A 17561-nucleotide genomic window follows, 5' to 3' on the forward strand; every position below is an offset into this window, starting at 1 on the left:
GGAGGGTCTGTGATGTTCTGGGGCTGTTTTTCCTCCAAAGGCCCTGGAACCCTTGTTAGGATACATGGCATCATGGACTCCATGAAATACCAGGACATTTTAAATCAGAATCTGGCTGCCTCTGAAAGGAAACTAAAACTGGGTCATTATTGGATCTTCCAGCAGGACAATGATCCGAAGCACATGTTCAAATCAATACAAAAATGGTTCACTGACCACAGAATCAAACTTCTGCCGTGGCCGTCTCAGTCCCCTGACCTGAACCCCATTGAAAACCTGTGGGCTGAGCTGAAGAGGAGAGTGAACAAGAGAGGGTCGAGGACCCTGGATGATCTGGAGAGATTGTGTAAAGAGGAATGGGCTCCGATGCCCTGCTCTGTATCTCCAACCTTATAAAGTGTTATATGAGAGACTCAGGGCTGTTTTACTGCCAAAGGGAGGGTGTAGAAAGTATTAAATGCAGGAGTTTTTGTTGAAAATAATTATTCCTTGATGAGGGATTTGTTTTTCTCTGAATAAATGCATTTATATTAAAGGTTGGATTTTTCTCATTTTTTCAGTTTGAGATGAAGCAACTTCACCAAAAGGTGGATTTTTTCCAAGCCTTTTTACTGATCTTTAGCCAATAATTGTGGAGGGTACTGTGTCTACTGAAATATGAGTCCGTCTCAGAAACTGCTCTCTCATTTGGGACATTATGGTCAAAAAATAAATTTTCTAATTTTACTATTTTTTTTTGCATTTACTGAACACTCAATGTTTCTTTTGTCATGTTTAATAAGAATAAAGATAGCATCTTGCTTTATCTGGCCTCCACTGTGGAACATTTTTTTGATTACAATTCAAATGCTTTTGTAAAATTGATTTCCATATAAAATAACTTCATCATGAAGAATTAAAGCCCCTCCTTCACAGATGAGTGAAAATATTGAATAAATTTCCTCTTTTTGATTGTTTGGGTTAAAAATGCCAAGTTATGATGACTGAATTGATTATTCACTTAAATATGAATAATATGATACATTTTGGTCCAGTGTTCCGCGACCAGGACGAAAACTGCATTGTTCCTCCTGGATCCGAGGTTCGACTATCGGCCGAATTCTCCTCTCCAGTACCCTGGAGTAAACCTTCCCTGGGAGGCTGAGAAGTCTATACCCTTCATAGGGTGCTCGAGGGTTCATGGGAGTTTGCCCAACCAGTCCACATATGCTTTGTGGATCTGGAGAAGGCATTCGACCGTGTCCCTCGTGGTATTCTGTGGGGGGTGCTTCGGGAGTATGGGGTTCAGGGCTCTTTGCTAAGGGCTGTCCAGTCCCTGTACGAACGGAGCAGGAGTCTGGTTTGCATTGCCGGCAGTAAGTCAGACCTGTTCCCAGTGCATGTTGGACTCTGGCAGGGCTGCCCTTTGTCACCGGTTCTGTTCATAATTTTTATGGACAGAATTTCTAGGCGCAGCCAGGGGCCGGAAGGAATTCTGTTTGGGAACCACAGGATTTCATCTCTGCTTTTTGCAGATGATGTTGTCCTGTTGGCTTCTGCAAACCAGGATCTTCAGCATGCACTGGGGCGGTTTGCAGTCGAGTGTGAAGCGTCTGGGATGAGAATCAGCACCTCCAAGTCCGAGGCCATGGTTCTTGACCGGAAAAGGGTGGCTTGCCCTCTCCAGGTTGGTGGAGAAGTTCTGCCTCAAGTGGAGGAGTTTAAGTATCTCGGGATTTTGTTCACGAGTGAGGGAAGGATAGAGCGTGAGATCGACAGGCGGATCGGTGCGGCCTCCGCAGTGATGCGGTCACTTTACCGGTCTGTCGTGGTGAAGAAGGAGCTGAGCCAAAAGGCGAAGCTCTCAATTTACCGGTCGATCTACATTCCAACTCTCACCTATGGTCATGAGCTTTGGGTGATGACCGAAAGAACAAGATCACGGATACAAGCGGCCGAAATGAGTTTCCTTCGCAGGGTGGCTGGGCACTCCCTTAGATATAGGGTGAGAAGGACAGTCACTCAGGAGGAGCTCGGAGTAGAGCCGCTGCTCCTCCACATCGAGAGGAATCAGCTGAGGTGGCTCAGGCATCTCTTTTGGATGCCTCCTGGACGCCTCCCTGGGGAGGTGTTCCAGGCATGTCCCCCCAGGAGGAGGCACCGGGGAAGATCCAGGACTATGTCTCTCGGCTGGCCTGGGAACGCCTCGGTGTTCTTCCCGAGGAGCTGGCCGAGGTGTCTGGGGAAAGGGAAGTTTGGGCTTCCATGCTCAGACTGCTGCCTCCGCGACCCGGTCCCGGATAAGTGGAAGAAGATGAGATGAGATGAGATGAGATGAGATGAGATGAGATGAGATGAGACATTTTGGGTATTTGATATGGTGAAATAGGACACAATGGAAAAATCAAGAACACACCGGAAAGATGAGAATAACTGCACTGGTAAAAGAACAGCGACTGTACCGGCTGAAGGTCGCGCGGGTCTCTGCTGCGGCGTGCGAGCAACGGGATATCACTACCGCACCGGACGGAGCGCGAGGCGGGGGCGGGGCAAAATGACTGGCCGTAGGTTCTATCAAAAGTTCGATCTAAATTGACCATGGTTGCAAAATATTGGCCAAAAATACGCAAACACTACAAAATATGAAAGTAAGATGAAAAAGAAACATTCTATTGCCTTATACTGCAAGACTAAAACAAAATAAAACTGTCAAAACTCACCTTTTCAGCGATAACGTCCGAACAGATCACTCGCGTAACAGAAAGACCGCAAATGGAAGTACGATCAACTTCTAACTGCTGGAGTGGAAAATTCCATTCTACACATGCAAAGTGTTAATGTGTGTCCTTCCCCGCACACAAATAACACGCTACGGTAAAAAATAGACCACAACTCATTTTACAGCTCAGAAATTCATACAAGACCAGCTACCATCGTAACATATTCTGTAAGAAACATATTCTATACCTAACTTTCAGCTTTCGTTTTAAAAAACAAAATCGCAGATTTATAACTAAATTTTTATATGGCGTAGTGATTTTAAGTTACTGCTTTCGGTGAGGTAGTGACCTTGACCCTGAGGCTTTTCGTTTAGATCAAAACACACGATTGTATTGGTTTTGGCTATGCGGAAAATGGAATTACTGTACAACGGCGATCAAATATTTTGCATGATGTTTTATTACGGTTATGATTATTCTGCGAGCGCACCAATCCTTAGGCGTATAAAGTTACAACTTAAAATACAATTAGTGATAACTGTAGACTTTTCAGTGGACTACAACCTTTTTAAGGGAATGCGATGTAGTCAACCATTTATCATGTCCCAGATCAAGCCGCCATTTTTCCACAAATTTGCAGAATTTTTGCCAAATTCTGAATAGAGTATTCACATCAAAGATTTAGTTTTATCTGTATTATTTCTTTCATCATTTTATTTCAAATTAAAACCAACATCACCATTCAAAACCGTATAGTTTATTGACTGTGAGTATATTTAGTGGGGTACCCCCACAGTACCCAGTTTCTGAGACAAACCCATATAGGAGTGACAAAAGAATGTGACCTGACTACAGCTGTCCTAACATTAATAGCCATCTAGTTCATGTTAATTTAAAAAAAATGCCTGAATAACCCCTTAATCCTGGTCTAACCACTGTAATGTTCTTTAACCATGACAGAAGATCCACCCTTCAAGGATCAGGGTCATGTTTCCTGCTGAAAACTGCAGAACCAGTGAAGCACAAAGAGTCTATATGACAATCAGATTCAGAATCACATCTATTAAACACTGTCTTGTAACTCACTCTTGTGAGGTCGTCTATCTCGGCGCTGAAGTTGGTCTCTCCTTGCATCATCTCCTCCTCTTCCATCGTCTGCTCATCATCAAAGTCATGGACCAGCATGTCTGCAGTGGGCTCGAAATCCCTGTCTTGATCCTGCACGCCTGAAACACATTCAGGTTTAACTAGATGCTATTTCTGGTTTTGGACAGCATTCCACATAAAATATCTGTGTTAGCCTGATTAGTAATTATTGTGTTTATTATTAACTGATTGTTATTTCATGATTCAAAACAAAAGTGAATTCAGTCATCAGGATAAAACATGGACTTTAGTAAGACAACATGGGAGTGACTTTAAAGGAACAGTCCACCGTACTTCCATAATGAAATATGCTCTTATCTGAATTGAGACGAGCTGCTCCGTACCTCTCCGAGCTTTGCGCGACCTCCCAGTCAGTCAGACGCAGTCAGACGCGCTGTCACTCCTGTTAGCAATGTAGCTAGGCTCAGCATGGCCAATGGTATTTTTTGGGGCTGTAGTTAGATGCGACCAAACTCTTCCGCGTTTTTCCTGTTTACATAGGTTTATATGACCAGTGATATGAAACAAGTTCAGTTACACAAATTGAAACGTAGCGATTTTCTATGCTATGGAAAGTCCGCACTATAATGACAGGCGTACTAACACCTTCTGCGCGCTTCGGCAGCGCATTGATACGGAGCTCAGATATCAATGCGCTGCCGAAGCGCACATAAGGTGTTAGTACGCCTGTCATTATAGTGCGGACTTTCCATAGCATAGAAAATCGCCACGTTTCAATTTGTGTAACTGAACTTGTTTCATATCACTGGTCATATAAACCTATGTAAACAGGAAAAACGCGGAAGAGTTTGGTCACATCTAACTACAGCCCCAAAAAATACCATTGGCCATACTGAGCCTAGCTACATTGCTAACAGGAGTGACAGCGCGTCTGACTGCGTCTGACTGACTGGGAGGTCGCACAAAGCTCGGAGAGGTACGGAGCAGCTCGTCTCAATTCAGATAAGAGCATATTTCATTATGGAAGTACGGTGGACTGTTCCTTTAAACTCTTAGTGAAGTAGAATAAAATTATCGGGCTGATTATTGCAAATAATATGGATTGTCAATCGTTACCTTTGGTACTTGCTCCACTTATGGAGAGCTGGAAAAGAATAAATTTATAATTATTTTTCGTTTCAAAGAAGAAGAAGAAGTGCTTTATCTGTAACCCACTATACAAATTGCTGATAAAGCAGATACAATCTGTCTTTCAGTAATCTACATTATTAAAATGTAAAGTTTTATTTGAACACCACTGAGATACATTCCCAGACACCAGGTGGTGCCGATCACTCAGTTTGTAAATACTTACTTCACTAAAACTCAAAGTATTCAGCATTATCGGTTTGATATTTACGTGCGGAAAGTTACACGTAATCACAAATGGGTTAAGCGTATGCTTAAAGCTAGACTGCCTTTCAGATTTTTCAAGTGTAGGTCATAAAATAATTTTCCCGACACCCAGTTATATTTGTTTAGTGGACTGCTAGATTTTTCTGGAGTAGAAGTGTTTTTCAAAAGTATCTAGATCACTGACTTTAAACACAAGCACTTGCCTTTAAGCCAAAAAAATTCAGGGTGAAGAAAAATCCATCTTTTTTCATTGCTGTCAAAAGTAACGCAGAATGTTGTAACAAAAAAAAAGCATAAACGTCTTCAATCAAGGGTATTATATCATAAATAAATAAAAGTGCACTGGTGTAAAAGGAATAAAACACTTCAAGGTGTTATTGGGTGACGTAAAAATAATCAACCTGATGCATTTCTTCTGTTAATTCACTACATTTTATCATAAACATGATCCACGTGTAATACACTACGCTACACTATAGGGTCAAAAGTAGCGGACACCTAACCATCACACCCACATGTGCTTATTGAACATCCTGTTCCAGATTTAGTCCCCATTTTTGGTTATAATAACCACCACTCTTCTGCGAAGGCTTTCCACTAGATTTGGGAACATGGCTGTTGGGATTTGTGATCATTCTGCTACAAGAGCATGAATGAAGTCAAGCCCGAGGGTGCAGTCGGTGCGCCAGTTCATCCCAAAGGTGTTCAGAGGGGTTGAGTTCAGTCAGGGCTCTGTACAAGACACTTGAGTTCTTCCACTCCAACCATGGTGAATTGTGTCTTCATTTCGCTTGCTGAGACCCTGGTCACACTACAGCTTGCGATGGGTTTGCGAATACTTGTCGATGAAAAATTGCTAGCATCACCACCAATCGTGTGATGCACAGCGAATGTTCTCTGAGCTTCACAAACTGTTTTTTGGTGTGTCTCCGCCTTGTGAGTGGCCAAAAACATTGCAAAAAATTTCAATGCATGCATTGAAATTTGGTGGCAATGTTTTCGTTGGCAAACTAAACAGTGAGTACTCGCAGATGGGTTTGGGAATACTTCCCAAAGCTCAAGGAACCTTCGCCAAACTGCTTGAGATGTATTTGTCTGGACTCTATATCCCGATGTGTGCAGGAGCCTCAGTGACACAGTGATGAAGTGTAGCCTAACCTTTGCCAAGACTTGAAAAGTGCATTTACATTCGGGGATCCTTCACCTATGTTCATACGGTAACTGGTTGGCCGAAGGGTTCATGGATATTCAGCAAATGTTTGGCGATGGTTAGATGTTTGGACTGAAGATCAACATAAGCAAAACAGAAGTTCTCTACCAACCTGTTCCTCACATTAAAACCCACCAATCCTGGTGGACAATCAGGAGTTGGCCCGTTGCATATATTTTACTTATCTGGGTAGCATAATTAGCAGCGATGAGAGATTAGATGAGGAGTTCAGTCGAAGAATATTGAAAGCAAGCTCGGCGTTAGTAAGACTTCGAGACAGGGTATGAAACGATCACCATGTATCAATCTATGTCAAGTGTCAAGTCTATCATGCTGTTGTGCTTGGCACATTGCTGTATGGCTCAGAATGCTGGACACTATATTGTAACCAAGTCAAGAAATTATCTGCCTTCATGATGCGACACCTCCGACTGATTATGAAGATCTCTTGGAGGAACAAAATTACAAACGAGGAAGTTCTAGACAGAGCCCGCTTTTCCAGTATGGAAAAAATACTCATTCACGGAAACCTTCGGTGGCTCGGTCATGTCCACCACATGGATTGAGAGCGTCTGCCCAGACAAGTCCTCTACTCCCAGCTCTTACTCGGAAGCCGAGGCAAGGGTAGACCAAGACTACGGTATAAAGACACTATAAAACGGAACCTCAAGCATCTACAAATAAATCTTGACTCCTGGCCCTCCTTAGTGGCCGACCGTTCATCATGGAGACGTTGTACTTCAGACTTCTTCCACACAGATTAGGCAGTCTTCGTTGGTCATCAACGGACAGCAGTTACAGATGATACATTTGTGATGGTCACTGACTGGTTGATGCTGTCGTCACGCGTTGTTAAAATCTATTGAACAACACATCGGTGATCATTCTCCAGCCAGACGCCAAAACCCTCAAGCATGCCTCCAAGGAAAAATGGCAGGTCTCCTCAAAAAAAAAAGAAAAAAGCCAAGCATTCACCTGCTGTGTGACCACAACTTTTAGCTCACCTGTATGAAGTACACATTGCCACCAAAACACCTCATTTTCATCAATAACCCATTGCAAGCTGAAGTGTGACCGTAGCCTTCGCGCACAAGGACAGTGTCATGCTGGAACAGGTTTGGGCCCATTAGAAGCAGATTAGTCTTTTTTCCCCCTGAGATTAGGTCTCAGCCAGTTAGTTAGATGGGTTTGATATTGGAATGATTCCAGCCCATGTTCATGAAGTGTCACCCCCAAGATCTGCAGTGCAACCAAACATCAACAAGCATTCTGGACCTGAAGTCCATTTGTCAAAACAGATTTTCACAGCAGGGGGGCACGGTGGTGTAGTGGTTAGCACCGTTGCCTTACGGTAAGAAGGTTTTGGGTTCAAGCCCAGTAGCTGATGAGGGCCTTTCTGTGTGTAGTTTGCATGTTCTCCCTGTGTCTGCATGGGTTTCCCCCAAAGACATGTGGGTTAGGCTAATTGGTAGCTCTAAATTGACTTTGGATGGTTGTTTGTGTCTATGTGTCAGCCCTGTGATGACCTGGCAACTTGTCTGGGGTGTACCCTGCCTCCTGCCCATAGTCAGTTAGGATAAGCTCCAGCTTGCCTGTGACCCTGAACAGGATAAGTGGTTACAAATGATGGCTAGAAAGTTTTCTCAGCAACTTTTCCAAAAGCCATAGCTTAATCTATTGTTTGTTTGGAGTAGCATGGTGGTTAGCACTGTCACTTCACAGCAAGAAGGTCCTGGGTTTGAGCCCAGTGGCCAACAAGGGCCTCTCTGTGTAGAGTTTGCATGTCACCTCACAGCAAGATAGTTCTGGGTTTGAGCCCAGACATGCGGTTAGGTTAACTGTAATCCATCCATTATCCATAACCACTTATCCTGTACAAGGTTGCAGGCAAGCTGGAGTCTATCCTAGCTGACTATGGTGGGGTACACCCTGGGATAAGTCACCAGATCATCACAGGGCTGACACATAAAGACAAACAACCATTCACACTCACATTCACATCTACGGTCAATTTAGAGCCACCAATTAACCTAACCTGCATGTCTGGATTGTGGGAGAAACCAGAGCACCTAGAGGAAACCCACACGGACACGGGGAGAACATGCAAACTCCACAATGAAAAGGCCCTCATCAGCCACTGGACTCAAACACAGAACCTTCTTGCTGTGAGGCAACAGTGCTAACCACTACACCACCATGCCACCAGTTAGGTTAACTGGGTACCCTAAATTGCCCATAGGTGTGAATCCAGTAGAATAAATATAGTATAAATAATCCAGTAGAAGGCAACAGAGAACCCACTACTGTAATTCTTCCCTGTAAACTTGGATCTGCCAGGTGAAGGTGGGACTCCATCAAGGATCTGCTTTGAGTCCTTTCTTGTTTGCCATAGTGACGGATAGCTTGACGGACAAAGTGAGGCAGGAGTCACCATGGAACATGATGTTTGCAGATGATATTGTGATATGTGGTGAAAGTAGAAAGGAGGTTGAGCTGGGTTTGGAGAGATGGAGGTATGCATGGGAACAAAGAGGAATGAAGGTGAGCAGTAGGAAAACAGAATACATGTGCATCAATGAGAATGGGAATGAAAGTGTAGTGAAAATGCAAGTAGACGTAAAGAAAGTTGGTGAATTTAAGTACCTGGGGTCAACTGTGCAGGAAAATGGAGGCTGCGATAGTGAGGTGAGAAAGAGAGTGCAGGCAGGGTGGAGCAGTTGGAGAAGGATTTCGGGAGTCATTTGTGATAGGAAAGTCCCAGCAAAAGTGAAAGGTAAGATGTATAAGACGGTAGTGAGACCAGCTGTGATGTATGGATTGGAGACCGTACCCTTAACGAAGAGACAGGAGGCAAAGTTAGAGGTGGCGGAGTTGAGGTTTGCGATGGGAGTGACAAGGTTGGACAGGATGAGGGACAGCACATGTGGAGAGCTTGGGAATTAAGCTAAGAGAGATGAGACTGAGATGGTATGGGCACATACTGAGAAGAGATGCAGAGTATGTTGAGGATGGAGCTGTCAGGCACATGAAAATGAGGAAGGCCAAAGAGGAGATACATGGATGAAAGTGGCAGGTGTGGTAGAGAATGTATGCAGAAGACAGGGAGACGAAAGAAAGCACAACTTTATTCATCACACACTTGTGAAATTCCTCTCTGCATTTAACCCATCTGAAGCAGTGAACACACACACACCCAGAGCAGTGGGCAGCCATGCTAACAACACCCGGGGAGCAGTTGGGAGTTAGGTGCCTCACTCAAGGGCACCTCAGCCCAAGGCCGTCCCATATTAACCTAACCGCATGTCTTTAGGGGAAACCAGAGCATCCCCACGCAGACACAGGGAGAACATGCAAACTCCACACAGAAAGGCCCCGCTGGCCACTGGGCTCAAACCCAGAACCTTCTTGCTGTGAGGCGACCGTGCTAACCACGACACCACCGTGCCACCCGAAAACGATCTGCTGTGGTGACCTGTCATCGGGAGCAGCCAAAAGAAGAAGAAGAAACTTGGACCTGCCATCAGGCAGAACACTAAAGAAGAGGAGATTTATTGTGTTCTACATATCTTCCAGGTTATTTTTATTGTACAGCACACAAAAACCATCCAACTTGCCAATGTGCTCGCAAAGCAATTATGTTATAATAATTCATGAATCAAATGAATGCAAAAAAAAATTTAAGTCACGTCTGAAAATGCACAATTAAAGCGTGAGTTGAGGATTTTCAACCCAAACCTTGATCAGAACATTTTAAATGAATTGCAGTCTGGTTTCCAAAAAAAACACAGTACTGTCACTGCCACTATGAAAGTCTTAAATGGGTCATTCCATGCCAAATCAACAAATATCTGACAAATTTATGCTTGACCATCTCAGATTTCAATGAAATTTGGAGGGCTCAGAGATACTATTAAAAGAAGTTAATCCCCAAAATTTGAACTTCCTATCTCCAACGGTTTCATAGATACAGGCATTTGAATTTTTCGATTTTTTTGCATTTTGCTCAAAACATACATATTTCAAAGTGTAATATAATCTTTATTATGCAAGATAGAAACCTAAAATTTTGCACAGAGAGACTCAATGTCTTGTACTACAAGCTTCAACTTAGAATTTCAATGGTCATTGTATATTAGATGGTGATTTTAACAAGGAAATTAAAAAGACAAATTTGCATTTTTTGCATTTTTAATTCATTCTGGAAGCTTGCCTGTGGCAGTAATGCTTAAACTAAGAATGTTATTCAAATCTACACAGAAATATCTACCAATTTCAGTTTTACCAAGTCTCCACTATTCCTAGTTTGTCTGTAATAGGGTTTTGAAATTCGCCGATTTCTAAAACATGCCATTTTCAGTAGCATGGATTCCGATGTGGGATGGCAGTTAGGAACTTGTAAATTTTTTTCAGTAATCTCCTAGACCCATATTTTATATTTCCAAGTTTTTGTTCTGTGTCTCTCAAGTATTTCTGAGTTACAGGTGTTTAAAAAATCCATTTTTTCCAAATTCGAATTTTTGATATTATTTCCATTTTATTGATGATTAAGGACTGATAAATACAACTAAATGATTTGTATAGATAAGGAAACATTTTACTTGTGCTCATGTCACATAAATATGGTTTTAAAAATATCATTTTGAAATAAGCTAAATAATATATGAACACTTCACATTTTTCAGTAAATATAAAAACTAAAGAAGTCAGTAATTTTTCATATAAATCACTTAACTTACAATTTCTGTTGTATGTCAGTTTATGGCAGTCAGAATCTTTCTTTAGTCCAATTCCTATAGAACAGGGAGGAAGTTCAGCCATTTCTAGATGTCTAAGAACAAACTCATTTATACTGCTCTCAAATTGAAAGCAACTACAATTAAATTCCCTAGTCAACTATTCAAAATATCCAATCCTTGCAAAGAAACACATTCAGTTAATAACATTGGTAAATTTTCTCAGTGCTCTGTATTACAATGTATTTAATATAATCCAAGCAATATAATGTTATCCGAACAAGTATGCAGTTTACAGACTCTAAAACTATAAGATATGAGCCACCTGTTCTGGTATCAAAGGTCACCTATTGTGCTGTGTTGATATTGATAAGGCTGGCTGTTGACTGGTACACAATAGCTGGTCATTGATTGCTAATGTTACACAGTCTTAGATTAAAATCAATTTACAAATAATTAATACTGAGCATTAATTGAAATTTTATTTAAAATTGAGGAAGAAACATGTCTCCTAACCTACTTGAGCCTTACTGAAGCATTTATTAACCCTCAAATATCAGTTATATGAAAATATATCAAAAATTCGAATTTGGTGAAAATGGATTTTTTAAACCCCTGTAGTTTAAAAATACTTGAGAGACACAAAAATTTGGAAATATAAATTTTGGGTCTTGGGGATTACTGAAAAAAATTTACAAGTTCCTAACTGCTATCCCACATTGGATTTCTTGCTACTGAAAATGGCATGTTTTAGAAATCGGCGAATTTCAAAACCCTATTACAGACAAACTAGGAATAGTGGAGACTTGGTAAAACTGAAATTGGTAGATATTTCTGTGTAGATTTGAATAACATTCTTAGTTTAAGCATTACTGCCACAGGCAAGCTTCCAGAATGAATTAAAAATGCAAAAAATGCAAATTTGTCTTTTTAATTTCCTTGTTAAAATCACCATCTAATATACAATGACCATTGAAATTCTAAGTTGATGCTTGTAGTACAAGACACTGAGTCTCTCTGTGCAAAATTTTAGGTTTCTATCTTACATAATAAAGATTATATTACACTTTGAAATATGTATGTTTTGAGCAAAAAACAAAAAAATCGAAAAATTCAAATGCCTGTATCTCTGAAACTATTGGTGATAGGAAGCTCAAGTTTTGGGGATGAACTTCTTTTAATAGTATCTCTGAGCCCTCCAAATTTCATTGAAATCTGACATGGTCGAGCATAACCTCTTGTTGATTTGGCATGGAATGACCCAAATGATCTCATAAGTGCTACTGAGTCTAAAGAATATTGTGCTGCATTGTTTTTAGATCTGTCAAAGGCTTTTGACACGGTTGACCACTCGGTATTGTGCCAGAGATTGTGGGATATTGGAATGTCTTCAAAAGCTGTCAAATGGTTTGGTAACTATTTGAGTGGCAGAACACAAAGTGGTCAGGTTGATGGTGTGTCCTCCAATCCTTTGTTGACTCAAAATGGTGTCCCCCAGGGGTCCATACTGGGTCCCATTTTATTTACTATTTATATAAATGCCTTGTATCAAAACATAACTGACGCCAACTTTCACTTTTATGCAGATGACACCGTTTTGTATTGTTCTACTTTATCGTTAGCAAGTGCCACAAAAAAGCTGCAATCTGCTTTTAATATTATTCAGAAAAATCTTACTCGATTAAGACTTGTGCTCAATTCTGACAAAACTAAAATGTGTTTTTCAAAATCAGGGAACACAGATGATGTTTGTCAGATTGTTACACAAAATGAGAAAGTGCTTGAACGAGTCTCAGTCTACAAATACTTGGGATTTTACTTGGATGACAATCCGTCTTTTAAATACCATATTGAGTGCCTTACAAAGAAACTCAGGGTTAAACTGGGTTTCGACTATCGAAACAAAAGTTGTTTCTCCTTTAGTGTGAGAAAAAGACTGATACAGGCAACTTTTTTATTGATACTTGTCTACGGTGACATACATGCATGCAAATCTCTCCTCTCTGAAAATGCTGGATTCAGTGTATCATGCAGCATTAAGGTTTGTAATGGATTTGGGGTTTCGTACTCATCATTGCAGAGTGTTGGTTGGCCTTCTCTGCACAATCGTAGATGGGAACACTGGTACAGTTCTCTTTATCAGGCCATCCTGTGTGACTTGCCTCCTTATTTATGTTCTCTTTTGACTCTTAAAGTCACCACCAAAAGCTGTAGCCTCCGGCTTGACAGATTGATAATGTACGCCATTCCTCGTACGCGGACTGTCTTTGGTAAAAGTGTCTTTAAAGCATTTAAAGCGTGGTATAAATTACAGGGTCATCTTAAATTGGATTACTTCCCAAGTATGGAAGATTTTAAAGCTAGGATCAAAGACTAGTTTGACTACTGAATGTCCTCTTACTGAACGCAGCTGGTGATTATAATGTCTAATCTCATCTCGTTATCTCTAGCCACTTTATCCTGTTCTACAGGGTCGCAGGCACGCTGGAGCCTATCCCAGCTGACTACGGACAAAAGGCGGGGTACACCCTGGACAAGTCGCCAGGTCATCGCAGGGCTGACACATAGACATCCACACTCAGTTTAGAGTCACCAGTTAACCTAACCTGCATGTCTTTGGACTGTGGGGGAAATCGGAGCACCCGCACACGGGGAGAACATGCAAACTCCACACAGAAAGACTCTTGCCGGCTACAAGGCTCGAACTGAGGACTTTCTTGCTGTGAGGCAACAGCACTAACCACTACCTCGTCTCCTTATCTCTAGCTACTTTATCCTTCTACAGGGTTGCAAGCACACTGGAGTCTATCCCAGCTGACTATGGGCGAAAGGCGGGGTACACCCTAGACAAATCACCAGGTCATCACACGGCTGACACATATAGACATCCACAGACAACCATTCAGTCAGTTTAGAGTCACCAGTTAACCTAACCTGCATGTCTTTGGACAGTGGGGGAAACCAGAGCAAACCCACGTGGACATGGGGAGAAAATGCAAACTCTGCACAGAAAGACCCTCACTGCCTACGGGGCTCGAACCCAGACCTTCTTGCTGTGAGGTGACAGCGCTAACCACTACACCACCGTCTCGTCTCATCTAGCCGCTTTATCCTTCTACAGGGTCGGAGGCAAGGTGGAACCTATCCCAGTTGACTACGGGCAAAAGGTGGGGTACGCCCTGGACAAGTCACCAGGTCATCACAGGGCTGACACATAGACAACCATTCACACCTACGGTCAATTTAGAGTCACCAGTTAACCTAACCTGCATGTCTTTGGACTGTGGGGGAAACCAGAGCAAACCCACGTGGACATGGGGAGAACATGCAAACTCTGCACAGAAAGACCCTCACTGCCTACGGGGCTCGAACCCGGACCTTCTTGCTGTGAGGTGACAGCGCTAACCACTACACCACCGTCTTGTCTCATCTAGCCGCTTTATCCTTCTACAGGGTCGGAGGCAAGGTGGAACCTATCCCAGCTGACTACGGGCGAAAGGCGGGGTACACCCTGGACAAGTCGCCAGGTCATCACAGGGCTGACACATAGACAACCATTCACACCTACAGTCAATTTAGAGTCACCAGTTAACCTAACCTGCATGTCTTTGGACTGTGGGGGAAACCAGAGCAAACCCACGTGGACATGGGGAGAACATGCAAACTCTGCACAGAAAGACCCTCGCTGGATACGGGGCTCAAACCTGGACCTTCTTGCTGTGAGGTGACAGCGCTAACCACTACACCACCGTCTCATCTCATCTCATCTAGCCGCTTTATCCTTCTACAGGGTCGCAGGCAAGCTGGAGCCTATCCCAGCTGACTACGGGCGAAAGGCAGGGTACACCCTGGACAAGTCGCCAGGTCATCACAGGGCTGACACATAGACACAGACAACCATTCACACCTACAGTCAATTTAGAGTCACCAGTTAACTGAACCTGCATGTCTTTGGGGGGAAACCCATGCGGAGAACATGCAAACTCTACACAGAAAGGCCCTCGCCGGCCACAGGGCTCAAACCCGGACCTTTTTGCTACGAGGCAACAGCACTAACCACTACACCACCCATGATTATAATGTAATGATGTGATTTGCCAATTTGTTTTCACAGTTTTTAATGTTGTTTTTTCCAAATTGTGTATTTTGTGTGGCTCTACTGTGCTGCTCTCTTGGCCAGGATCCCCTTGCAAAAGAGATTCTGAATCTTTAAATAAACGTACAGAAAGAAAGTGATGTTTAAACAGGATAAGACAATGAATATGACTGAGCATGATATTGATAAACAGGAACCATCACACAGCCGAAATAGCTCAGTTGGGAGAGCGTTAGACTGAAGATCTAAAGGTCCCTGGTTCGATCCCGGGTTTCGGCAGATAAACGTGGAAACTTTTCATTTAATTAAACACGAGTATTATTAAAGTTCAGGGTTGAGGAAACTTCCTAAAGGTGGTTTTATATCAGTATATAAACTGCATGTCTGTATATAATTATTATAATAATAATAAATATATCCAAGCTCAGAGGATGGACTGATGTCGTGAACTTGTATGAGTCGCGTTTAGTTTTCAGACAGGGTTGAGGGTCATACTGCGGTTTAATCCCAAATAGCTCATAGATAGTGCACGACCCAGGGTGAAACTAAATTAAATCAACTCAAATCAATGAGAAAAAAACCAAACTTTTCTGGGACTCAATCCTGAAAATAAACTCAGTGTGACTTGCTCGGTGCCTTAAAAACACTCAGTGACGCAGAATTACACTCAGAAATGATCCCCAAATAACACATTTTAATTTAATTTCAAACATAACTAGCTGCAGAACACTATTCTGAATTACTTTTTAACGTGTTGCTCTGGTTAGAATAACCAAAACTAGCCGGTAATGCTAGCCACATCCAAACATGCTAAGAACATCTTCAGACTGCTTTGTTTGTTCCCCCCAGCTTTAAAACTATTATTTACAGTTTTAAAAAATGGTATTAAAATAAAAAGTGAATTAAATTTCCTCTCCAGTGCAACAAGTTCAACACAAACTGCTCATTTGCGCGCTGTCTACAGTTAGCCAGCTAATGCTAACCGTTTCACTCAGCGCCTGTTAACGGTTTTCTTTTTAAATCTAACGCTGCATGCATACTAACATACTAGTTAGTATTTAATAATCATGCGCGCGCACCCATTAGCGCTTATTGTTTAGCACTATTTCAGCATACTATTTAGTACAGTAGTAGTGATGGTGGTGTTTTTTTTTTAATAACTCCTATCTGATTATCCAGGGGAGAAAGTTTGCCAGGAAGGCTTGGAAGTATATAAACTCAGAAAAATAAACGACTCAGAAAGATCTTGTTGCTGTGAAGCACCGAGAAACGACAGTTTTGTCGGTCTATTTGCTTTGCAAGTGTTTATTTATAAGCGTCATTTCTTTCTTACCTCCGCCATTATTGATTATTGTGTGAACCGGTGAAGGAGGCGGAAGCAGGCAGCGCGCGCGCGGGCAACAGATATTCAACATAAAAGTCCGGGTCAACAACATGAAAATAAAATAAAATAAAAGACTTATAAAATAAATAACAGATTTAGTCATAAAATAAATTGTTTAAATCTAGGCTGTGACTTACAGAGGGATATTTAGCATACCAAGTACCTATAAAATAGTTATTCTTTAAATAAAAATAAATTTTATTTTATTTAAATAAAAAAATTATTGCTGGGGGCGGCACGGTGGTGTAGTGGTTAGCGCTGTCGCCTCACAGCAAGAAGGTCCGGGTTCGAGCCCCGTGGCCGGCGAGGGCCTTTCTGTGTGGAGTTTGCATGTTCTCCCCGTGTCCGCGTGGGTTTCCTCCGGGTGCTCCGGTTTCCCCCACAGTCCAAAGACATGCAGGTTAGGTTAACTGGTGACTCTAAATTGAGCGTAGGTGTGAATGTGAGTGTGAATGGTTGTCTGTGTCTATGTGTCAGCCCTGTGATGACCTGGCGACTTGTCCAGGGTGTACCCCGCCTTTCGCCCATAGTCAGCTGGGATAGGCTCCAGCTTGCCTGCGACCCTGTAGAAGGATAAAGCTGCTAGAGGTAATGAGATGAGATGAAATTATTGCTGTCACCACACAGCAAGAAGGTGCTAGGATCAAACCCCGTAACCGACAAAGGCCTTTCTGTGTGGAGTTTGCATGTTCTCCCCGTGTGGGTTTCCCCCACAGTCCAAAGACATGCAGGTTAGGTTAACTGGTGACTCTAAATTGACCGTGAGTGTGAATGGTTGTCTGTGTCTATGTGTCAGCCCTGTGATGACCTGGCGACTTGTCCAGGGTGTACCCCGCCTTTCGCCCGTAGTCAGCTGGGATAGGCTCCAGCTTGCCTGCGACCCTGTAGAACAGGATAAAGCAGCTAATGAGATGAGATGAATATTATTATTAATAAG

General features: G+C 42.4%; 1 protein-coding gene and 1 non-coding gene across 3 annotated transcripts in view; one reads left to right on the forward strand and one right to left on the reverse strand.

Annotated features, from left to right (window-relative positions):
• Nucleotides 1-16604, reverse strand: part of mier1a (mesoderm induction early response 1a, transcriptional regulator) — a 40745-nt gene extending 24141 nt beyond the window's left edge. The window contains exons 1-4 of one of the 2 annotated variants that reach the window (XM_060920015.1): nt 16574-16588; nt 11148-11201; nt 4923-4950; nt 3786-3925 (exon numbers count right to left, since the gene is read on the reverse strand). In XM_060920015.1, coding sequence (XP_060775998.1) covers nt 3786-3884 — 99 coding nt within the window. In that variant the 5' untranslated portion in view covers nt 3885-3925; nt 4923-4950; nt 11148-11201; nt 16574-16588. Of the gene's footprint in view, nt 1-3785; nt 3926-4922; nt 4951-11147; nt 11202-16573 lie in introns of both variants that reach the window. The other variant, XM_060920014.1, reaches the window with a different exon arrangement.
• Nucleotides 15447-15519, forward strand: trnaf-gaa (transfer RNA phenylalanine (anticodon GAA)). Its single transcript has one exon. It is a non-coding gene; the product is annotated as a tRNA-Phe (tRNA).
• Nucleotides 16605-17561: the final 957 nt, after the last annotated feature.

This window comes from Neoarius graeffei, chromosome 4, assembly GCF_027579695.1.
Source record: "Neoarius graeffei isolate fNeoGra1 chromosome 4, fNeoGra1.pri, whole genome shotgun sequence".
NCBI lineage: Eukaryota > Metazoa > Chordata > Actinopteri > Siluriformes > Ariidae > Neoarius > Neoarius graeffei.